This window comes from Microtus pennsylvanicus, chromosome 5 (genome assembly GCF_037038515.1).
Source record: "Microtus pennsylvanicus isolate mMicPen1 chromosome 5, mMicPen1.hap1, whole genome shotgun sequence".
Taxonomy (NCBI): Eukaryota; Metazoa; Chordata; class Mammalia; order Rodentia; family Cricetidae; genus Microtus; species Microtus pennsylvanicus.
The window spans coordinates 72,674,563-72,699,129 of record NC_134583.1 but is presented as its reverse complement, the minus strand read 5'-3'; the positions used below and the strand labels follow the sequence as shown (position 1 = coordinate 72,699,129).

Sequence of the window (24,567 nt, the reverse complement as noted above, 5' to 3'; positions counted from 1 at the left end):
GTGGCTGGAACAGCAGCATCAGAGTCACTAGAGAATTTGTTTCCTGTGCAGATTTTCAGTCTCTACCCATATTATTTTAGGGAGTAAGGACCCCAACATGGTCCAGCATGTGACTTTGATGAGCCCTCTTGGTGATTCTGGCAGCTACAGAGTGAGAACCATTAACATGGTATAAGAATAGGGGCCCAAGAGCCACGAGGCTGAAATTCCCTCCCCTTCCTTCATCTATTATGTGGTGGCCCTGGTCCCGAGAGTGGTTTCTCTGAACTTCTTTATCTACTGAATTGGGTTGCACCTGCTACAGAGAGTTGCTGAGAAATCACTAGGGTAGATCTTATGAAGTTCCAAGACTTTGTAGTACATGGAGTCTAGGATCTTAGCATGGCATAGTGAGGGCATCACAAAATGGAGAAATGTATGCTGTTTTTAAATAAAATTTCAAAATTGGTCAGGTGATCTCACTGTATATGATGCAGTCTTGGACTGGGTTTGGAAGCTTCTGTGATAGCTGTAACGTAGATGAGAGTTTGGGACTAGAGTTTAAGATTTTGAGGTCTAGAACTAGACTAGCTGAGTACCAAACTTGATAATTCTGTGCTCTAGTTGACTGACATAAGCAAGCTCCTTGAGTCTGGACCTTTAGCACTGGCCTCACAGAACCTGTGTGACTCAGAATTTGGCATGCCACTCTTCATTGATGACCAGCAGCCATAACTATAATCATCATCATTAACATTAACATGGGGACCCCTTCATTTTCTGGAGGCATCTGAGTTACCTCATCTCCCCCAACATGGTTAGAGGCAGCACCCCCTTGAGAAACTGAAGCCTCCACTTACTGGATGTGGGAGAAGATGATTCGGATGCTCTGGTTTTCAGGTCTCTCTATGGGTCAAATGCAGTTCTCATCAGCATTGAGCTGTAGGATGAAGGCTTTGTGGGTATCTTTAAGATTGGACCCTGCCAGGCTGGCTGTGCATGTTAATCTGCCTGATAGATACCTTAGTTAGCACTGAGGAAAGGAGCAGTCCCTGTCCCCTCAGCAGGCACAAGGATTCAACCTCCCACAAGGAATACAATAGACCAAGACACAATCAATGGCTTTGCCCTTCGTGTCCTGGGGGAGAAATTACAATTATTCTACATGTAGTCCATAAAAAATATATTAGGGCCTGAAGGAAGACCTATCTAGAATAGATAAACAATTCTTACAATGCAGCAGTTAAAAGACAAGGCATTCATCCAGTTTCTTGGTTTTAGGGATTCTTGAGTGTGTGAAAGAGTGGGTCTCTGACTCTTGTGCCTTTTCTTAGGCTCTTTTCCTTCTGTTGGCTTGTCTTGTCCAACTTCAGTGTGAGAGGTTTTGTTGTAGCTCATTTTTTTTATTTTGTTTTTTTTTCAAGCAAGTTTTTTTTAATTATTTATTTATTTATTATGTATACAATATTCTGTCTGTATGCCTGAAGGCCAGAAGAGGGCGCCAGACCTCTTTACAGATGGTTGTGAGCCACCATGTGGTTGCTGGGTATTGAACTCAGGACCTTTGGAAGAGCAGGCAATGCTCTTAACCACTGAGCCATCTCTCCAGCCCTTATTTTGTTTTTTTTATAAATGAAGGAATGAGTGAGAGAATGAATGAAAATCTAGCTCCAAGTGTAAAGGTTAACAACAGAACTGTCATTTGTACCTGCTGGAACAGGAAAAATTAGTTTTCTCCAATGGAGTGACATTGTCTATATCAGTCATTCAAGGGCAGACCTTATGTTCAGTAGTTGACCAACATATAATGGACTCGACACTTTTTTTGTGTGTGTGCATTTATTTGTTTTTGTTGTTGTTTCTTCTTTGGGTCTTGATGTGCTTTGTTTTCTAGATTTTGTTTTTGAATTGGGTCTTTGGTTTGTTTTTGAGAAAGAACTTAAAGTTGGGTGGGTAGAGAGAAGGACAATATCGGAAAGGACTTGGGGAAGAAGAATAATATGAACAAAATGTTTAAAGTTAAAGTTGTTTTATATAATAAAATTATTGAAAAAAGAAAGATGAGGCCAGTGAGATGGCTCAGCGGGTAAAGGCACTTGTTGACAAGACTGACAACCGGAATCCAGTCCCGAGAACACACATGGTAGAAGGAGAAAACCAACAGCCAGAAGTTGTGCACTATAACATGTGAGGACGCATTTGCTTGAGCACACATGTTTAAAAATATAGAAAGAAACATTAAAGACAAAGAACCCAGTGGAAAATGGGTAAAACAAGGAGAAGCAGCATATATTTGCAACGGCAGCATTAGGAAGTCTGAGGAAGGAGTCTCCCATGCAAGAGGCCACCTGGGATTTGTTGTAAGTCCCAGCCTTATAAATACACACACACTCACACACACACTCCAGCAAAGACAAAATAGATACATTTTCCAAATAAGACTGATGATCCAAACCCCTATGTACTTAGAAACAAATCTTCGTGTGTTCTATTTCACCTGTGACTGATGAATGAAACTTCGGTGTTCCCCTAACCATAATTAGTTTTGCATTTGTCAGGGAAGAGAAAGCAAAGATAACTGAGAAGGGTAGCTCAGCTCCGCCCACCCAGGATCAGCATCTTCACTGAAACCTGCTGTGAATTTATCAGTGCTTCCCTCTCCTCCTCTCTTTTTGATTTTAGAAATGTTCCATGTGTAGTTCTGGTCACAAGTGCTATCATATTGGAAAACTTTAGACGCTTTCCCTTTTATGAGAGACCCTTTCTTGTATATAGTATCTGTTAGAACTGCCAGAGTATGGCTCTGTATGAATTTACCCTCAAATGTTCAGCAACTGAAATTCACACTCTCTTAAAAATTATGTCAATACCTATTCCCTTTGGTGTACAGCCTTAAGACCTGATGCTAAAATGAAGTTACACAGAGAAATCGTGTGTGCCTTTTCTATTTCAGGGAACACAGCTTGGGCAATAAGGACCTGACCACTAAAGCACCCCTCTTCCAGAGAGCACCAAGGGGAGTTATTCTCTGTACGGAGGGCAGCAGATAGGAAAGCTTTCTAGGCTTTGGAAGAGGCCCACTGGTAAAAGCAGGTCTTCCATGTTTGAGCTGAAGAATCTGGTTCCATTTCCTACCTTCAGCCACCGTGGACGTCAGCTGTGCACCACAGAAGGCAACTAAAGTGGCCCAAATGAACAGCCTTCCAGTGACCTCCATCTTTGCAGCATGCCTCAGGGCTCGCAGGCTTTTATATTTCTGAGTTTCATAAGCTTTCTGGCACCTCGGGAAACGTCAGTTTGGCCATGACAGCGGTGATGCTGGTGAGAACGCCACAGCTGTGGGGCTGCATCCTGGCCAGCAGTCTCCCATATTGCACTCGTTCTTCCAGGTCACTCCTCAAAGGGCTGTGCGCCAGCAGCCCAATTCTACACAGGGCTCAGCAGCTCCATCACAGCTTCCCCGGCCTTGATCTGTACTTGGACCTTGGCCCCATCTGTGCAGATCATGAGTGAGGTGGTACCACTGGCTTGAGGGCTGGGGAGGAGGAGCAGAGGATGGGGAGGGTAGCACAGTGCAGGTCAGGCCTCCCTGCAAGGATTTCTGGCCTTGTCCCTCTGAAGCAGATAAAGTGGGTGGATGAGAGTCCCTCAGGTACTGAGCTTGTAACTCAGAGTCAGAAGTCCTGGTGTCCAACAGGAGACTAGGAAGAAGGGTGTGTATGTGGAAAGGTTGCCCATTCCTTCACCCATTTGCTTTCCACTCAGTCACTGAGAACACGTTCATGGCTCACTGTTCTAGGAATTGGGAATGCAGAACTGAGAAGAAGACACATAGATTTTACTCTAGTGGAACTGCATTCTAAGTGTGAAAAATAGATAGCAAATGAAAAATCTATATAGGGGCAAGTGGGTTGCCGGTGCTAAAACAGGGTGATTAGATAGAATTTGGAAATATTGGGAGGGAAAAGATGCAGATTAGGACAAAGACAAGTATCTTGAGAAAATAAAACAGAAGAAAACACAAAATGATAAAAACGGTCATTTATGATCTACCTTGAGAGATTTAAGATAAAAGTGCATGTGTAAAGGCCCTGGGGCAGGAACTTCTCTCATCCATGTGTGAAAGAGAGGGGAAGGGAGATGGAGGAAAGGCCAGGCAATAGTTGATGGAGACAGACATGTAGGGCAGGGAAAACCTCAATCATGTTTAACTTCCTATGGACATTTTCAGTGAATGGCCAGTTCTAGGAATGGTGGTTTAAATGAGAGCGTCCCCACAAGGCTAATGTATTTGAATTCTTGGACCCCAATTGGTAGAATTGTTTAGAAGGATGAGACGATGTGGCGGCCTTATTGAAGGAGGTATGCCAGTGGGAATGGGATTTGAGGTGTGAAAATCCCACCCACACCATTCCCAGTTAGCTTGTTCTGCCTCATGCTTGTGGATCAGATGCAAGCTCCCAGTTACTGCTTCATTGCCATGTCTGCCTGCCTGCCTGCAACCATGCTACCTACCATAATAGTCATCCACTCACCCTCTGGATCCATAAACCCAAACAAATCCTTCTTCTCTAAGTTGTCTTGGTCATGGTATCATATCACAGCAACAGAAAAGTCAAAAGATACTAGGAATCATCCAGAAGCCCGTTGAGGGTCAAATGAAGCCCGTTGAGGGTCAAATGAAACCCGTTGAGGGTCAAATGGTTACCTAGAGTGAAACCTTCCTATACCCCTCCACTCTTCTGTGTTTCTCCAGATTCCCTGATTTTCTGTCCTCATTTGGTTCTGAACTGTGATTTTGGGAGGGGAAAGTCCTCAACTGTGCCCCAGCAAGGTGAGCCTCGCTATGGAGTGACCCTTGCATTGAGGAGTAGTGTTTACAAGGAGTTTGGGAACTCCCAGATCCCTACACAGCTCTGTGGATTCCTATCCACACAAGCACTCACCTAAGAGTCAGTAAGGTAGTGTTTATGTGGGGCAGTGGGTGGGATACCTGCAGTGGCATCCTTCTCATTACTAAGAACTGTCCACAGTTGGCTATATCTGTGCACAGTCACCCCATACGGGGTGTGGCCTAAATCACTCATTCTTCTCATGACTGGAATCTCCTCTCTCCCCTGTCCCTAGGCATCAGTGTGTGAGAAGTCTTTGTAGCCACCTGGAGGGGAGGAACACCTCGGGTCCAGGTAGGTAGAAACCTGCTTTGTGTCATGGCCATGAGTCAGGGTTTCTATGGGCCAGGAAGACCTCCTCTCACAGATGGTCCCTACACAAGTCCCACTCTAAAGTAAAGTAAGGGGTGGCTGGGGGAGGTCATGGAGCTCCCTGAGTGAAGGCCAAGTTGAGTTTCAAGATGAATCCGTTAGTTGTAAAAGCCCTGTGTGTGTTCTGACCTGCTGCTTAAGATGAAAGTTCCACAATTGCCTTGTCCCACCTGCCTCATGTCCCTTCTAATACCAAAACTAGACGTCGGGTAAGGACAAGCTGCAACAGGTCTCCCCATATCAGGTACTCAGCTCCCCACTGGCTGAGGTTAGAAGGTGCTCAAGTGTTTTCTGTCCATGAGGAACTTGCTGTTAGAACAAAGAATCAAAGCCAAGTAAGGGATGAAGGCAATGTTCTGGAAACTCATGAGAGACAGATTGGTTCCCCTAGAGGATCATGGGGCAGTGCCCTGGAGCACCTAGTACAGAGGTGGGGCTGGAGTGGGGCAGGCATGCAAGCATGGTATCTGAAGAGCACCTGCATCCCTTACTGCATCCCCCACATGTTGTCCATCCATAGGAGGCAGCTGCTCTTGCCATTCCTGTTCCGTTCCTTCTTCTTAATTCCCCTCAGTAGGTGGCAGCCCATCACTAGTTAATAGCTCTGTCTGTGAACTCTTTCTGTGGTGCCCAAAGGCCTAGCTAAGGAGAGGAAATTCATGGTGATTGCAGGTGAGGCATCTGTTCTAGGAAGGGGCTGCAGGGGCCTCATAGACAGAACAGAAGTGCTGAAGGTGCACCCTCTTACCTGTGCCGTGATGAAGGGCACCTGGGCTTCTGGCTTGGGTTACAGGTTTATGGTGTAGTTGATTTTATCAGCAGAATCAGCACTGGCCAGTGGGAAAAGGATCTAAAGAGGACACCTGGTTCTGAACAGATGTGAAATCTGGGTGGTCAGTGGTGGGGGACAGTCACAGGTTTGCCTGCTCCTGTTAGCACACACGCTCGCTGTCTTTTCTGAAGAGGGGGCTACTCTAACTCAGATCAGCTCAAACTCAGGGTAGTTGATGGTGACCTTGAACACCCAATTGATGTGGGATTCCCCTCTGTGTGTTTTGAATACCATTGTTTAATAAAGAAGCTGTTTTGTGCCCGTGGTAGGGTAGAAAAGAGCTAAGTTGGTAATACTAAATTGAATGCTGGGATAAAGGAGGCAGATTCAGGAGAAGCCACAGAGCTGCTGCCAGAGACAGACACATTGAAATCTTGCTGGTAGGCCATGAGCCTCGTGAGAAAATATAAAACAATGGAGATGGGTTATTTTTGCATGTAAGAGTTAGCTAGCAATACACTTAAGTAATTGGCCAAGCAATGATTTCATTAGGATTCCCCTGCTTCCACCTCCCAGGTGGGATTATAGGGCATAATTAGGCTACACATTCCTTTTCTTTAGAAGCCACAAAGATGGCCCCATCATTAAATCCCAGCCCATGTAATCAGGATGTACCCACTATCTCCCAGTGAGTGACACCACATTGGGAAATTGACAAGCTGGACTGAAGAGGAATAACCTCCCATACTTTATTGCGAGTAAAATTAGACATGCCCCTAAATCAACCTACCCGTTCCTTCTGGGGCTGAAAAAGTACAGGGCACTTATATTTTCTATTCATTTTACTGTTTTTTTTCTAAAATATATTATATGCCCTCCTGCCCAAATCTCATAATGAGTATTGATATTAGAAGTATAACTAAGAAACATAATTGAGACAATCATTGTTTTCAATATTGTACATTTATACAAAAGTACATAAATATCATGGTAGGTGATACACGACAAAAGAAACACTATAGAAAGTGGATTGATTAAGAAAATATTCCACTAGGGAATTGAAATATTGATCATGAAGATTTCTTTTCATTCACCACTGCAAAGTCAGAGTCCTTCTTTTACGCTACGAATGCAACGGGGGAGGGCACCAAGGTCTATAAAGACACTGCAGTCATCACAGCACTGGTGGGTACGACAAGACTCCATAGCGATGGGTTTGGCCTGGAAGATGTTCTCATGGCTGACCTTGCACGGATAAACACAGCTCACAGCACTGTCTGTTTCTTCTACAATTCTTAAAAGAAACAGACAAAATGAGCTTAGAATTGTCGTTTTCAGCCGGGCGGTGGCAGCTTTAATCCCAGCACTTGGGAGTCAGAGGCAGGCGGATCTCTGTGAGTTCGAGGCCAGCCTGGTCTACAAGAGCTAGTTCCAGGACAGGAACCAAAAGCTACAGAGAAACCATGTCTCGAAAAATCAAAAAAAAAAAAAAAAAGAATTGTCATTTTCAGTGAGCTTCTAAAATCATGAGGGCTGTATGTGAAGTCAAGGGCTGAAGCCCATCACACCTGTGACACCAGCCTTGGGGTGAAGCTCTCTGCTCCTTCCCTATCTTTTCCTCTCCTACAGTTGCTATGCATGTGAACCCAGGGTGCCAGTTCAAGCAAGCGAGAGGGACTTGCATCCCAGTATCTGCTACAGGCCACTGAGATGTGGGAATGATAAAGAAGGTGCTAGAGTTGGCTGGGCTCAGGTCTGGTGTCCGCCATATACGTCACGAGAAAGGGACACCATTACTGCTGACAGCCTGCCTCTCATACTCAAGGCTTCTCTCCCAATCTTCAAGTATCTCTCATCTGACTTCCACCCCTGTCAGCTGTCCTCCATGGAGTCTCTATTCTCTTGACCCACTTCACTTTTCCCACAGCCATTGACAATGAATGAGGGGACATGTGAGCTCCCCAGTGAGTGGGAAGAGGTCATTATGGCCACACAGGTCCTCCCCAAGGCATCATCTGTGGATTCCCCAGCCTACAGCTCTAGAGAGGGAAAAGGTGCTCAGCCAGGGCCCTGTAAAATACTGTAGGCACACCCGTTGAGGCCAAGTGACAAAAAGCAATGTTCGTACACACACACGCACTCACGCAGACACAAACACACCTACACACACACACATAAAGAGAGAGTCCAGGCCGAGAGCAGTGAATTTGTAAGCTCTCAGCTCAAACCTAGAAGGGAAACATCCAAGCTTATGTACCCATCTGCCAGCATCCTCCTAAATGGCCCTGACTTTCCCCTACTAGTGGCCACTGTAGTAAGAAATGACTCTGCTCCAGCTGAGGGCCCAGTGTCCCATTAGAAGGGGTATTCCGCATTCTTACCTAGCTGCATCCAGTGCCTTGACTACTTTGGAGTAAAGACGGAGGACAACTCCTATCAATACAACCAAGGCTGCCAGGATCACAGCACAAATGACGATCAGGATTATTGTTTGGTAGTCAAAACGTCTCCACATACCTGGGCAGAGAAAAGAGCAGACAAGCAGTGAGTGAGGCCTCCCTCCCACACAGCCATTAGCAGGCCCCACACACTTCCTTCAGTGAAGGGGAAATGGGCCTCAAACACAGATTACATGGAATCCAGAGGGACTCTTTCCAGAGAGGCCTTAGCTGGTCCAAGGTGGACAGGAGGGAAATTGTTCATGTAAAGAGGATTCAACTGTAAAACCCTGGATTAAAAAGGAAAAGAACAAACCAAGCATAGAAACACGGGCAGAGGAAAAGGCAGACAGCAGAAATAAATAGACTCTCAATAAATCAAAGGCCCACCCTGGAGCTGGCAGTTGCCTCCTTCACACGTGCCCGGGCCTGCTGAATTCAGGTTGTATCAGAGTCACAGCCAACTCTAGCCTGAGTGTGAGCTTTGGAGCTCTTGTACAGGAAAGACAAGTTCTAAGCCAGAACTCCAACAGTCAGAGAGCCTGAAAATCCATTTTGTAAATAGTGGGAATTATGGGAGGCAGGGATGGGGTGGGATGGATGAGTCAAGTATCGAATGTTGCCGCTGTCCTACTAAGACCTGAGCCTTCAACATTTCTCATTTGGAATAATGAAGTTCTTTACACTTAACTCTGACACTCTCAGGTGAAAAGTGAACCAGGGAAACAGACTTTTCAGCCACTTATAGCCTACCTGCCTCTTTATGATTCTTCTTCTCATTACTCAAAGCCGACATTTGTAAAAATAGCATTAGACAACCAAAATAAACCTTTGGAAACAGTGCTAACCATAGGTTAACTTCCTAAGAGTTACTGGTTAGGGAGGATCCAGAAACACCCAAGAAATAACAATGTATTGTCAATGTTCTTTTTCCCTGCCATAACTAGATGGTTAGACCTTATTGATGAAGACTCCTTACACTTCGTTGCCTGGACAAAGAAATCAATCTCAAACTGACCAGGAAACTCTCCTAATGACTCTTTTTCCAAGAGCCAGAGGTGATGTGCAGGCTGCTAGGAGAAAAATGACCCGAGGTCTTACTCAATGCTGGTTTCTGTTCCTACGACTCTAACCTGCCAGGCAGTGCATGCTCTGGTATATATGTAAGAGGCAGCAGAGCCATGAGTGTTTGATGCATGGGATGGGGGGGTAAGTAACAAATTACTTTCTGATTGATTTGAGGCCTGCTCCACAGGAGAAACTTCATGTCTAGTAATGTAATCCTAGTCAAAAACCTTGGCGGGGGAGGTCATGGGATTTAGATGGGAACCCACTACTCATATTTTCCTACATGGTCATGTGGTCAAGCTGCCTTTTAATATTTATGTTTAAGCCCATAGGTCAATACTGGTCTCAGCTTTGGTCAGAGAAGCTCCATTTTTGGAGTGGGCAATAGTTAATGCTCACCATAACTGGTCAAAGCGCTAAGAATATGTGACTGTGGGTACTGAGGCATAGAGGACGCATGTGTTATCAATCAACCTCTAACACTGGGGCCCAGGAAACACTGCAGAAGAGGGGGAGCCAAAGAGTGTGTGGTGAGGAGTGCTATGTCCTCCTGTCCTGTGGCTATGGCTTTATAGCAGCTGTGATTGCCTACAAAAGATCAAGTCAATTAAAATGTCAGCATATTAAAGAAATGGCCTCTTGAAGCCCTATGCAGCCTACTGGGGGCTGTTGGGACAGCCGGGCATCATTTGCTTTGGGATATGGCCACTAAGAACTTGTCCATCCATGGTGGACGGCACCTCACTCATGTGTACATTGTCAGAACCTATTAGATTTGGTAGGTTATAGAAATTAAAATTTAAAAAGATGATAAGAGCAGGAAAGAGTTGTCAGGAAGCTTTCTGGACACTTAGAGGGAGGTGTGTAGGATCGTGGGATGCTGTACACATATGTGACATGTGAAATTTTCAAAGAATAAAACTCTTACTTAAAACAGGAAACTGTAATTCCTGCAGTCTACGTTTGAAGAACTTACTTTCAGAAGTGTGGCCTGCTTGAATGGACGGCCACTGTCAGCTCTTCCATCTCTCCAGTCTGGGAATCTGTGTGACATCAGCTCTCTAGATACAGCTTTCTTTCACAGAGTTCTGAATTTCATTCCATGCTCAAGTAAACCTCAGCACCAATTTCCCAAATACATCTGAGCATTTGTAACTCTTAATTTTTCTATTTTAATACTACCTATCCAAGAACATAGGAGATTTTTCCATTTTCTGATACCTTCTTGAGTTTCTTTCTTCAAAGACTTTAAGTTCGTGTCATACAGGTCTTTCACTTCTTTGCTTAGTGTTTCCCCCAAGATATTTTATGTTATTTGTGGCTATTGTAAACGCTGATGTTTCTCTGTGGGGGGAAGAGGAAGGAGGAGGAGAACATGAGGGAAGGGGATGCTTAAGAAGGGGGAAGGACAGAGAGGGAGAGAAAGAGTATAGATATCTTGATTGAGGGAGCCATTAAAGGGTTAGTGAGAGACATGTCACTAGGAAAATTCCAAGGAATCCACCTAAGACTCTAACAAATAGTAGAGAGGATGTCTAAACTGACCTACCCCTGAAATCAGATTGATAACTACCTTAATTAATCAAAGAACCATCATACAGTAACTGATTGATGCAGGTACAGAGATCTACAGCAAAGCACTGGGCCAAGGTAGAAGAGACCAGTTCCAGAGAGGGAGGAGCGATAGGATAATATGAGCAAAGGGGTCAAGACCATGATGGTGATACCCATAAAAACAGCTGACCGGAGCTAGTGAGAGTTCACTGACTCTAGACTGGTAGCGAGGGAAACAGTATAGGAACAAACTGGGCCCACTGAGTGTCAGGAACACTTGTAAAGCTTGGGTAGTCTGTGGGGCCACTGGCAGCGGGACCAAGATTTATCCCTAGTGCTTGAAATGGCATCTTGAGTACATTCTATTTGAAGGGATACCTTCCTCAGTCTAGATATAGGTGGAGGGCCTTGCCTCCAGTGAAGTGTCTGACTTTGTTGACTCCCCCTGAGTGGCCCTACTGATTCTGAGGAGTGGAGGGCAGAGGATAAAACTGGAGCAGGGGAGGGAGTGGGAATTGGATTACCTATGTAAAATGAAAAAAGAGTGTAGTATAAAATAATAATAAAGAAATCAAAAAACAAGAAGGAAGAAGAAGAAGAAGAAGAAGAAGAAGAAGAAGAAGAAGAAGAAGAAGAAGAAGAAGAAGAAGAAGAACTGAGTTATATAGAGACTGAGGCCTAGAAAGTGTTTGAATGATTTCCTTTAATTAGCTACGTGATGTTTTTATTTCCCAGTTAATTAAAGTGACTTCATTTGAAAAGAAAAACAAAGAAAACTAAAGATCCTGAAAAGGCCTTATTGAAACCTGCTACTTAGCTAATTAAAAAAATATAATTTTAAAGGGGCTAATTGGTTTAGCAGTTAGGATCGCATGTTGCTTTTGCTTTTGCAGAGGACCTGAGTTCTACCCCCAGACCCTATATGGCAGCTCACAAGCATCTACAACTACAGTCCCAGGGGATCCTAAGTCCTCATCTAACCTCCATGGGCATCAATGAGTTACACGGTGCACATAAACACATACAGACAAAAACATTAACAGATAAAAAAATAAATCCAAAATATTAAATATATAAAACTTAGGGGGAAAGGGACGTCTAAAAGTATTCAGCATAGGCAGATAATCCAGCTCGTAGAAAACATAACTTACTCAATGAAAAACCTCAGTGCCATGCATGGAACATTTAGTCAAACACACATTCTTAGTGGGCCAAAATAACTGGATGGAAAACTCTACGTCTAAAGAGAACATGCTTTAGTTGTAGGACATAGAGAAACCAAGTTAAAACTGACTTCCCACGGGACAGGGAACCCTGATTGCTTTTCGGGCTGAGGGTGGGGGGGACTTAATTGAGGGAGGGGGAGGGAAATGGGAGGCGGTGGCGGGGAAGAGAGAGAAATCTTTAATAAATAAATAAAATAAAAAAGTTAAAAAAAACTGACAGGGAAACTTTTCTCCTGTTGGTTAGGTTGCAAGTGCCAGAAAGTGTTTTGTAGGTCTGTGGGGTAGGAAAGACATCAATGACCTCTGCATACTACAATACTAACCTGACAGGCAAGACGTGTCTGCTGGACCAATAGTGGCATGACCGTGATGGGGAGGGAGGGAGGTAACCATCTGCTTTCTGATTGGAGTTGAGATCTCTTGCACAAGAGGGAATTCATGCCTGGTGCTCTAAACCTGACAACAACAAACACCCTGGCTACTGTGCTAGTTTGCTTTCTGTTGCTGTGATAAAAACATTGATTAAAGGGAACTTGAGAGAGAAAAGCATTTCCTTAGTCTATAGATTAGAACCCATCAAGGGAAGCCACGGAAGGAACTCAAGGCAGGAACTGAAGCAGAGGCCATGGAAGAACACTTCTTCCTGACTTGTTTCCCATGGTTCATTTGGCTTGCTCTTTTATAAAACACAAAACCACTTGTCCATTGGTGCTACAGTCCACAGTGGGATGGGTCTTCCCACATCAATCATTAACCGAGAATATGCCCCTACAGACTTGCCTACAGGCCGATGTGATGAGGCATTTTCTCCACTGACATTCCCTCTTCTCAGATGATTCTAGCTGGTTGACAAAACAAAAACTAAAGGAAAAGCTGAGTGACAATTATTCCTAGTGTATAAACTAAAGATATGACCACTGTGTGCTATGATTAAGGAGAAGGTTTTATTGTAGGTAAGAGAGACAACAGCCAGAAGCATCTGGAAGAGTCCAGAGCAGGGGGAGAAAAAGTCAACTGAACATGGCCAACAGACTGGAGCTGGGCAGGAGAGAAGCAGAAGAGCAGAACTGAAAGAGGAACAGGAACAGGAAGAGAGGGAGAACATGGGAGAAAGAAGGGAGGGAAAGGAGGAAGATAGAGAGAGGCAAAGAGAGTGAGCATAGACAGAACAGCAGGGTCATAAGGACAATGAGTAGCTGTGGGGAGGGAAGTCTGTAGGCTGGGGAGTTCAGGGTAGGGGAGGAGGTGAGGAGGGCTGGGATGCTAGCATTGACTTTGAAATGTGTAACAGGTTCTTGTGATACTGAGGGAGCCTGGAGGCCAGCAAGGGTTTTAATATGCTACTAGGCACCACAGGTGGCCCTTTGTCCATTCTGTCTTTTGGAAATTTGGGAAAATGGAGTTTCCTTTGACCTGATACCTAGAGTCCCAAACTACATGGTTTTGGACAGCCCTGACGTATTTATTCCTGGAGTCTAGAAGACTGTGCACCATTTAAAGCTGTGTGCCTGAGAGGACTAGAAACACACTCAGAAGAGTATGAGCTTGCCCTGCGGTACTGCATCTGGAGGAGATTGGAGGCTCTTGCCAAGGAGGAGAGGCCTGAGACATAGTTCTCAGCTGTTTGGCTCAGTGTTGCAGGCATAGCCCACGGGTACCCAGAGTCACTCAGCAAAGACTGGAAGATTTTATTGTTGTTCTTGTTCCCAGGAATTTAAAGAAACCTTTGCCTAATTATTAACTGCATCTGGGCAAATCAGTGTCTACACACAACAAAGGACACAGATGTTAGAGAATCGGTTGGGGAAAAGTCACTCAGGAAGCTACAATACAGTGACAAGCAGCAACAGCACACTTGGGAGACAGAAGACTAGCTTTCAAAAACACCATTTAAAATGTCTAGTTTTCAAAATGACAATATAGCATGATAAAGTAGAACACACAGAAGACAGAGCAATCAACCAAAATGCCAATTGAAAAGACCCAGATTTTAGCCCTATTTAAACAAAGATTTAATTCCGTCATTTTAAAATATGTTCAAAGAAAGCCATGTCTAAGGAACTAAGAGAAAATATAGTGTTATCCTAAAGAATTTTAATAAAGAGAAAGCTACTGTGAAGATGGGGGTAGATTACAGATTTGGAACCTACAATAAACAAAATGAAAACGTCACCAGCCAGCTCCAATTTGAATGTGAACAGGCAGAAAAAAGAATCCACAGACCAGCCGATGGGCCTACTGAAGTTATCCCGAAAAGGGGAAGGGTGGGAAGAAATGCATCCAGGGCTTCAGTGTTTCCTCCACATGTGTGAAGAATGTAAGCCATTCCCATGCTCACAACAAGAAGCTGAACAAACTGAAAATCAGCAACTCTACAGAGGTCAGCTAGAGAGCTGAAGTCAGGACAGAGAGCCAGCCCACCCACACAGACAGTTTAATAGAGAACCACAGCTCACCAGCCACAGTGAGACCCTAAAATGGTCATTACCATATGTCCTGGAGATAGGGGCGGGCTAGCTGCAGAGTTGTGACCTCCTGGATGCCCAGTCTGAAAGTGAGAAAGATGTATACTCTTTTTTCCATTGTATGTTGAAAGTGTTAATATATGTTTAATTTTACAGGGTTGAAAATTAAAAGGTTTCCTTGAGTCTCAGACATGGTCTTAGATTTTTTAGCATAATTTTAAAATTATTTTTAAACTACATATAGTTTTAACTTCCAGTCAAGATGCATACTTGGATATCTATGATCCTAGGTGACAGGTGTAACGTTAGGCTCAAAAGGAAGGGACTCAGGTAACTTGATTCAGCTGAAAACTGAACTTGCTCATCAGAGAAATACTTTTGGTCCTGGTGAGAATTCTGGCTTCTGAACAAAGTCTCAAACAAGAGTAATCTCAGTAGGAGGGATAGATCTTTCTCCTAAGTTTCTTTATATTTTAAACTATAAAAAGATGGAGCCTGAAAAACAACTTACAAGAAAAAAAATCAAACAATAGAAGCCTGACTCAAATAGGTATTCTCTTTAACTTCCTTGTTTTGCAGTTATTTAACCATGAGGTGTGAGACACTGCCGGTGTCGCTGAGTGTGTGCTTGAATCCTAGTGAACAGCTTCACCTCATTTCACTGTACAACTGAACACAGCCAAACACCTGTAGCTTATAATGTCAAGGGTGTTTAAAACCTCATCTATCATTCTGTTTAAGTAATTGATACAGTTGACCAGGTTCTGATTAGCAGACTCCCAACTGTTAGACTTTAAATGGTACAAAATAGTCTCTATTTCTTGAAGCTAAAATATGCCTAGAGGTGGGATAGGACTTGGCATTGTGATGAAGGGGGCTGTAAGCTGATGTCACAGAGGTTGGCTGGAGCTGGGTAACTCTAGCAGCCCTGGCAGAACTTATCTCTCCCTTGGTGGAGTACGTTCTCTGAACTGCTCTAAGAGAGTTGTTTAGATCCTGTGCTCAAATCACGGGTTTGAGAAACTGCAGGTTTCTGAAGCATACTATTTCAGAAACTGTTTTCTTGTATTTTGAGGCGTGTGTGCACGCACGTGTTTTAAATAATTGTCGTTAATTCAGTGCTAGACGGCTTGATTCGGTAAGTATGCTTTGTAGTCAGACTCTTTTCTGTTGTCTCTGGGTTTGCTGCTCTCGGTTTCAGATACTAGACTAAGTCCAGGAAATGGGACTTGGTGGTAAGGTTAAGTGTTTAGCAGGGAGACATAGTCTGCTGGAAGACAGAATGAGGCACAAGAAACTCCTGAGAAAGCTGGCTCATGATCTGAGCAAGCCTGTTTCAGCCTCAGCAAGGGGTTGGCTCTATACCTTCAGAATCTTTTTAACCCTGAGAAAGCATAACCTACTTTGCTTCTTTGTGGGGGTCTCCCAACCCCTCAAAAAAAAAAACACTGTCTTCAAAATACTTTTTTTTCTCAGCAGATTTGGGCAATAACAAATTTGTGTCATTCCCTCAGTCCTTAAAACCGGTCTCCCTTATGTATTGGTGGAGTGATTTCCGATTCAGTAAGCATGGTTTAGAAGGTGTGGGAAGCTCCAGTGCAGGTTTCTCATTCGCTGTGGGTCCCTCACTCCCTGTGCAAAGCAATTACTTTCTCTGTCATCCTCATTTCCTGATACTGGATTTTACAATCAAGTCTTTTTGTTGTTGTTGTTGTTTTGTTTTTTTGAGACAGGGTTTCTCTGTGTAGCTTCGAGCCTGTCCTGGAACTTGCTCTGTAGACAAGGCTGGCCTTAATTTCAGAGGTCTGACTGCCTCTGCCTCTTGGATGCTGGGATTAAAGTCATGTGCCACTACTGTCTGGCTCAAATCCCTTTTTTACTTTTTTTATTCTTTCTTTTTTTATTTATTATGTATACAGAAGAAGGTACAAGACTCCATTCCAGATGGTTGTGAGCTACCATGTATTTGCTGGGAATTGAACTCAGGACCTTTGGAAGAGCAGGCAATGCTCTTAACCTCTGAGCCATCTTTCCAGCCCCTCAAATCCCTTTTCAACCACAAATAAACTCTCTTACCCACCTGAGGTCAGCGTGGACCTCCCTGGACAGAGTTCCTTCTACTTACACACATGAGGATTCATGTTTGGTTTCTCTCTTCTTCACTTGGGGATGGGACATGGGGCAGCAGTGGCCTAGTGGCTGCTGAATTTGGGAGTGAAGCCACCTTTGCTGCCTGATCTTCTCTTCCAGGTGTGAAAGATGTTAGACATGAATACGAAGATTCTCATTGCCGTTTTTTGCGGTATGGTGACTGGTACAATTATGCTGTTAATCATTGCCTATTTTATTGTCTTGAAGGCAGTCAAGGAAGTCAAGTAAGTCATGCTAGTAGGAATGAAGAACACTTCTGTAATGGGACACTGGGCCCTCTACAGTGGCTTCTTGTAGGGAAAGTCAAGGACCACTGTTAGGTCTGAGAGAATGGGGACAGATGGGGACAGAAACCTGAGGGTTTTCCTTCAAGCTTGGAGTTGAGAGCTTATGAGTCCACTGTTCTCAGCTGGACTGTGTGTGTGTGTGCGTGCGTGCGTGTGTGTGTGCAGGCATTCCTTTCTGTCACCAGGGAGTGTGCCTTCAGTATTTAGCAGAGCCCTGGCTGAGCACCCTTTCCCTCTCTGGCACTGTAAACTGGGGAGTCCACAGTGGATGCCTTGGGCACGAGCTGTCTCCTAATCACACAGAGTGTGGCCATAATGACCTCTTCCCACTCACTGGGGAGCTCACATGTCCCCTCATTCATTGTCAATGGCTGTGGGAAAAGTGAAGTGGGTCAAGAGAATAGAGACTCCATGGAGGACAGCTGACAGGGGTGGAAGTCAGACGAGAGATGTTTGAAGATGGGGAGAGAAGCCTTGAGTATGAGAGGCAGGCTGTCAGCAGTAATGGTGTCCCTTTCTCGGGACATATATGGTGGAGACCAGAGCTGAGCCCAGCCAACTCTAGCACCTTCTTCACCATTCCCACATCTCAGTGGCCTGTAGCAACCACATGGGTGCAAGCCACTCTCGCTTGCTTGAACTGGCAACCTGGGTTCACATGCATAGCAACTGTAGGAGAGGAAAAGATAGGGAAGGAGCAGAGAGCTTCACCCCAAGGCTGGTGTCACAGGTGTGATGGTCTTCAGGCCTGGACTTCACATACAGCCCTCATGATTTTAGAAGCTCACTGAAAACGACAATTCTAAGCTCATTTTGTGTGTGTGTCTTTTCTTAAGATTCCCAAATTGTGGAAGACGTCGAAAGCTGTATTAATTCTCCTAAGTTCACTCAATAAAAGATCATCCGTGTCAAACCCATTACTGCGGAGTCTTCTTGTATTCTCCAGGGCTGTGATGAAGATAGCATCTATACAGATTATGGCACCCTGCCAACTTCTTTTTGTGGCACCTACAAAGAACTCTGACATGGCGGGGGAGGAGCCCAAAAGCTTCACAATCAGTATTTCTTTTTTAGTAGAATAGTTTATTTTCAAATTAATTTCTGTTATGTTTATACTCTTATTTACTCCGTAAATGGTTTTTATGTTCTTTTTATAACGCACAATAATAAAAATAATCTTTTACCTTCACATGGTGGTGTTGATCGTTATGAAGGTCCTTTTTTTCTAACGTGTTAAGTCATTTTGAGGCTTGAGCCTATATACTATGTTGCGATGTAAGCAGGAGAATTACAGTAGAACATAAAAAGGGGCATGTATGCAATTTTGAAGATGGGATATCATTTTGCGAAATGCCTAAATTTTTAAAAGTACTTTAAAATTACGTTGAAGACTTCCTAAGCCCAAAGGGAAAAGTGATTCTTCTGAGATGACATTTTCAGGGGTAAATTCTGATTGAATTTTGTTACATGAGATTCTTTTTATTTTTTCTTACATTTTTTTAAACTGTGGTGTAGCTAAAACTTTACTTTTCAATTTGAAAATAGATTTTTCCATATAATCTATTCTGATTATGCTTCAAATTGCCCAGCTCCTCCAGATCCTCTCCAAATTCCCACCCTCTGAAGTCCATACTCTTTCTTGCTCTCCTTCATTAGAAAACAAACAGGAATCTAAAGAAAAAAATAAAATAAGTACAAAGAAAATCAAATGGAACAAAACAAACAAGTAAACAAAATGAATAGCCAGGGAAAATGTACAAGAAACACATTCAGACATAGAGAAATACACACTGGCACTCACAGAAATTTCTAAAAAATACAGAAAATTGGGAACCAAAATGTGTAAGAGCCATAGGGTAAGAAAAACAAGAGAAGATTCGCAGGTAAGGGATTATGAGTCAAAAACCCTAAAATACCAATGTGTTTGTTTTGTGTTGATCATCTACTATTGGACACGGGGTCAGGCCTTAAGAGTGGTTTGTATGCACAGTGAGACTCCGTTAGAGTAAACTAATTTTTCATTTGCAAGTTTTTATCAGTTGGAGACAGCTTCTGGGTTAGAGATACGGGCCTGTTTCCACTTCCACTCCTAGCACTGAGACCCCAAACCTGTGCATCCCTGTGCAGGGTGCCAGTCTCTATGAGTTCATAAGTGTGTCGATTTCTACGGTGTTTAGAAGACCTTGCTCCCTTGGTGTTCACCATCTCCTCTGGCTCTTACAATATTTCTGCCCCTCTTCTGCAGGTTTCCCTGGGCCACATGTGAAGGGAGGGAATTCATAGAGACATCCCATTTAGGGCCAAGTGTTCCAAGGTCTCTCTTTACACTGTCTAGCTCTGGGTCTCTGTAGCTCTTTCTTTTTTGAACTTTCTTTTATTTATGGTATACATATGTGCCTGATTGTCTATATGTACCCCATCTCTATGAAGTGCCCAGAGAGGCCAGAAGAAGGTAGCAGATTTCCTAAAGCAGGAGTTACAGTTGTGAGCTACTTGGCATGGGTTCTGAGAACCAAACTTAAGTCATCCGGAAGAATAGCAAGCACGCTTAACTATGAGCCGTGTTTCAGTCCCCAACAAATATTAACAGTAACCTAAGAATTCTACATGGATGTGTCATAATTTACTTAACCCAAACTTTACTATTGAGAACATATTATTTCTAAATTCCATCTATTAAATGTTAAAAAAGTACCATAAAAATCTTATCACTAAGTATTACTAACAGAAAATAAAACACTTTGGGGTTGATTAAGCCTGAATTCTGAGTATCTGCTGGCAAGGCTGTCTCAAAGTTGCCAAATTCATATGCACACTGGTTACTTTTCTCCGTGTGAGACCAAATTCCTGACACTGAAAAGGGAAGCGAGGGTTTTTCTGCCTTCACAGTCTCAGGGCACAGTCCCCTGGGATGAGATGGTGGCAGAGCATGTGTCTCACCTGGAAAATAGCAATTATATGAATGGTTAGTATTAGCAGACATCTTATACCTGGCCTGGCAGGCCTGGGTGCTGGGAGCAATCCAGTATCCACCAAGGGTTCTGTGAATGACAGACTGTCCTACAACCAGTGCATCTGAATTTTCAGTTCACATCCACAGCCAATGGAGAGATGAGCGCATCTGTACTCAGCTGATCAGGCCCTCAAAGTCATATCCAACCCCACATGCAGGACCACATTCTCTAAGTATTGCCTGGCTGGGGTCGTTGGTTAAAATTGGAACTCATCTCTGTGACAGAGGCTCTGTTAGCCCAGTTATTGGCCAAAATCAAAGAAACACCGTGCTGTACCTGAACCACAGGGGCATTGTGTGCTCCCTCACTCCATCTCTCTGATTCCCTCACTAGCCTGGAAGAGTCTTAATTCTAGTTTCCCAGTGGCCCAGAGCAGAACATGTCTGACCCTAAACAAAGTGCCTGATTTTTATGGGGAGTTATGTGACCACCCTATTCAATCTGTCTCTCATCCTGACATTTGTCTTTGAATAGGTATTGATGGCACACCAAGCAGAGGACCAGCAGTACTGCCAGTCAATATATGTACTCAGTTGCCAGGGCCCTCATGGGTGAAAATCCCAGCCACCATTCAAGTTCTGAAGCTAGATGGGGATGACCAATTAGATACTCTGTTTCTAATCAACACCTATGACAGTTGACAATATGGTGATGCTGAACTGCTACAGATGGTGGGAAGATGAGAAAGAGTAAGGGAAGGGCTCAGATCCACCAAAGATGAAATACCTTGGGTACTGGTTCAGTAGAGAGAGGACCAACCAGCTTCTGGCTGTGGTGATCATGTCTTGAGATTCTAGATGGAGCAAGGAACCAGCAGTTCCCAGTTGTCTGCAGAGGCCCCTGTCCATATTCTTGAGGATCAAATTGCAAGCTCCTAAGAGTCAGGAGCTCACTGGGCACATAGTCTTCCATGTTTTAAGAAAAATAATTAAATATGAATACAAATTCTTGATCATGATCCCTTTTTCTATGCATTTTTTATAGACTCAGTGACGTCATGTCAGGTACTGCAGCTCTTCTTGTATGGGCTTCTCTTCCACTGAAACTCATCCTGTCTCTGGCTGACACCCTCTCATATTTAATACATAAGAAGCTGCTGTATAGGAGTCTACAGCTAATCACACACCAAATCCAAGTGTTTGACACTAACTGAACAATTCACCTTGGTCTTGATTTCAGCTCCAATTTGTATATAATTATTAAAAGATAAGCTTTGGTGCATTGGAACTTGAAAGAGTTTGTCCTTAGCAAATAATTATTTTAAATTGAGAAAATGCAAATTGGGGTTATTTGGGGCTTCACCAAGAGGCCAGGCTTTGATAGGACAAGGTTGGAGGCAAGGCCAATGTTTCCTTGGTGAATGTGTGCCAATGTCTTCCTTTGGATCACTAGAGTGGGAAGTTCCCAGTTAGAGGTGAGTTGGCAGTTTCTAATTAGTTATGACAGTCTATACTGAGTGACTTTGTTTTGTTTATGTAGGAACTGAGATGTCAGAGCAGTTTAATAGCATCCCAATTATTTCTTTTCATCAAATCAATTCGTGATCCTCAACCGTCCTAAACTGTGACCCTTTAATATAGCTCCTCATGTTGTGGCAATTCACAGCCATAAAATTATTTTGTTGCTACTTTAAAACTGTAATTTTGGTGTTGTTATCTGATATGCTGGATACCTGATAATGCAATCGACAGGATGAGAATCAGTGATATAATGTGAGTTGTTTGTTCTACAGCATAGCATAGTGGGTTTGCACATATAAACCTATCTGGGGACCTGTGTGCATAAAAGGCCTGTCTAATTGCTATCAATTTCCCATCACAGAGGGAATGGTCTTCATCTGTCAGAAGGTTGATGCTGACTGAGGCTGGGGATGTAGCTCAGTTGGAAGAGAGCTTGTCTAGCACACAGGAAGCCCTGGGTTCAGTCTCTAGCATTGTACAAAACAAGTCAAGAGGATACATGCCTATTCCAGCACTCAGGAGTGGAGGCCTGATGGTCTCGGGAGGTTAGGGTCACCCCCTAGCTATACAGTCATCCTCAACCACTTTAGGCCTGTCTCAAAAAAAGAGTATTTTCTGGCTGGAGGCATAGCTCATCATTTAAGAGTACTTGCTGTTCTTGCAAAGGTCCTCAGTTCTCTTCTCAACACCATATCAGGCAGCTTAGAAATTCTTATAGCCCTAGTTCCAAGAGACCCAGTGCCTTCAATTCTCCACAGACATGTACACACACACCCACGTATGATGGAGGAAGGTCATTGGTTAATTATAATAAACTGCTTGGCCTCATAAGTTAAAACATAGGTGGGTGGAGTAAACAGAACAGAATGCTGGGAGGAAGAGAAAGTGAGCTCAGACTCGACAGCTCTGCTCTCTGGAGCAGAGGCCATGCTCCCCTCTCCCGGGCAGACGCACGCGATGAAGCAAGCTGCCAGGTCAGACATGCTGAATCTTTCCCGGTAAGACCAGTGCTACACAGTTTATTAGAGATGGTTTGATCGGGATGTCAGAATTAGCCAGTAAGGGCTAGAGCTAATGGGCCAAGCAGTATTTGAATGAATACAGTCTGTGTGTTGTTATTTCGAGTAAAGCTAGCTGGTGGCGGGAACTGGGTGGCGGAATGCAGCCCTGCAGCTCTTACAACACACGTATGTGTGCGTGCACACGCATGCGCACATGTTTGCGTGCACACACACACACATATATACAAACACCTCAATAAAAAAAAAGACATCACCACAAAAAAGGAAATCAGTCCTAGCCTAAGTCTCCCTTACATCTCTTTGTTGGTCCAGCTGTTTTTCTTTCGACTCTACAGCTCATACCCACTTCACATTTGAGATCCAGTCTCAGTGCTAGGGTTATAGGTGTGCACCCCTACACTCAGCTTGTTTTCTTTACTTCTGCTTTCTTGTGTCTCCTCTTTACCTCGCTAAAAACAAAACAAAAAGCACCATGTCTTTTCAAGGGATTTTCTCACTTTTTTACAAATGAATATTTCCAGTGTTGTGTTTTGCTCACAAATAGTTCAGGCTCCTACTCCAGTCCTTGGTATCCTAAAAAATATCCCACCAATGTGCTGTGTGCCTGGGACATTCAAGTGGATAGCAGCGCTCACATCAGACTCACCTTTGAAGTGGTCAAGTGAGTGAATATTTTCTGCCTAGACAGTTATCATTACCTGTCTTTGTACACATCAGTTTTACTGCCTCTTTGCCAGACACAACAATGCAGTTGCACACATGAACTCCTAACAGATGAAACTTCATGTGCAAGATCAATAATATCAAGTCAGCCACAGTCCCAACATGCATGAATGAGGGACTCACAAAGTCCCGCCCTTTTCTGAGAAGCTGTTGGCAATTAGTGGTTACTGGAAGAGTGAGTGCCATTTTCTTTGGGGATACAGGCACTGAGAGATTACCCAAGCTCCTGTAGAAGGTCCCATACTTATGTGAACACAGAAAGCACAAAATGGATTTAGTAGGTAGCAAATTTAAAATAAAAACAGATGTGGTGGCATATGCCTTTTATCCTGGCATTTAAGAGGCAAAAGAAGGCAGATCTCTGTGAGTTCAAGACCAGCCATGGCTACATTGGGAGACCTGTCTCAAAACAAAAAAAGAGGTAAAAATAAATAAAATGTAAAGGAAGAGAGCCTGTGATGTTGGGAGAACAGTGGGGAGGGAGCTAGTGGAGGAACTGAAGGGAAGGAAATGGGCCAGTCTGGAGGCACACAATACATGCATGTATAAATATTCTATAAAACATAAAAAGCTATAATTCTCCCAAATGAGCTGTACCTTGAAGTGCCTAGGAATGTTGATCAAAAGCCTGCAGCTTTCATACAGAGACAGTGGATTGGGATTAATCTACTTGCCCATCAGCAGATTTGCTAGACAGATTTTTGCTACAGCCACATGTCACTGTCACAGACTAAGTGACTATTGCTACAGAATGAGATGCAAGAAAACAGTGGACAATTGTCAAATCTGCCACAATTCTTGTGTAAGCTTCCTGTGGAAGGAAAAAGAACCGCTTCTGGGAAGCAGGATAGAGCGGAGGGATCAGTGGGGATGGGAGATTTTCCTTCCTCCCATCATTACCACTTAAGTTTGATTCCATGAGTTTATAGCACACATTGAAAAGATATTTTTGAATTAAAATGTGAACAAATCAAAAAATAAATTTAGTGTTATTTTTATAATTTTTGTCTCAAATTGCTTTGTTTAGACATTTTTTGGGGTTATTGGCCTTTTGCTTGTATATATTGAGTTACATTTTTGTGGGTCTGTGTGTGTGTGTGTTGTTTGTTCCTGGCTTGTTTTTCTTTGAAGAGAGAAGGAAAAA

At 43.6% G+C, this 24,567-nt stretch overlaps 1 protein-coding gene across 1 annotated transcript; it reads right to left on the bottom strand.

The window, feature by feature from the left end:
- Positions 1-7,119: 7,119 nt before the first annotated feature.
- On the bottom strand, positions 7,120-9,249 carry LOC142851347 (protein FAM24A-like). The gene is made up of 3 exons (XM_075975208.1): positions 9,207-9,249; positions 8,397-8,532; positions 7,120-7,309 (listed from the first exon to the last, which is right to left on the bottom strand). The coding sequence occupies exons 1-3, from the start codon at positions 9,247-9,249 to the stop codon at positions 7,120-7,122; spliced, it is 369 nt and encodes a 122-aa protein (XP_075831323.1).
- Between the last annotated feature and the right edge of the window lie 15,318 nt (positions 9,250-24,567).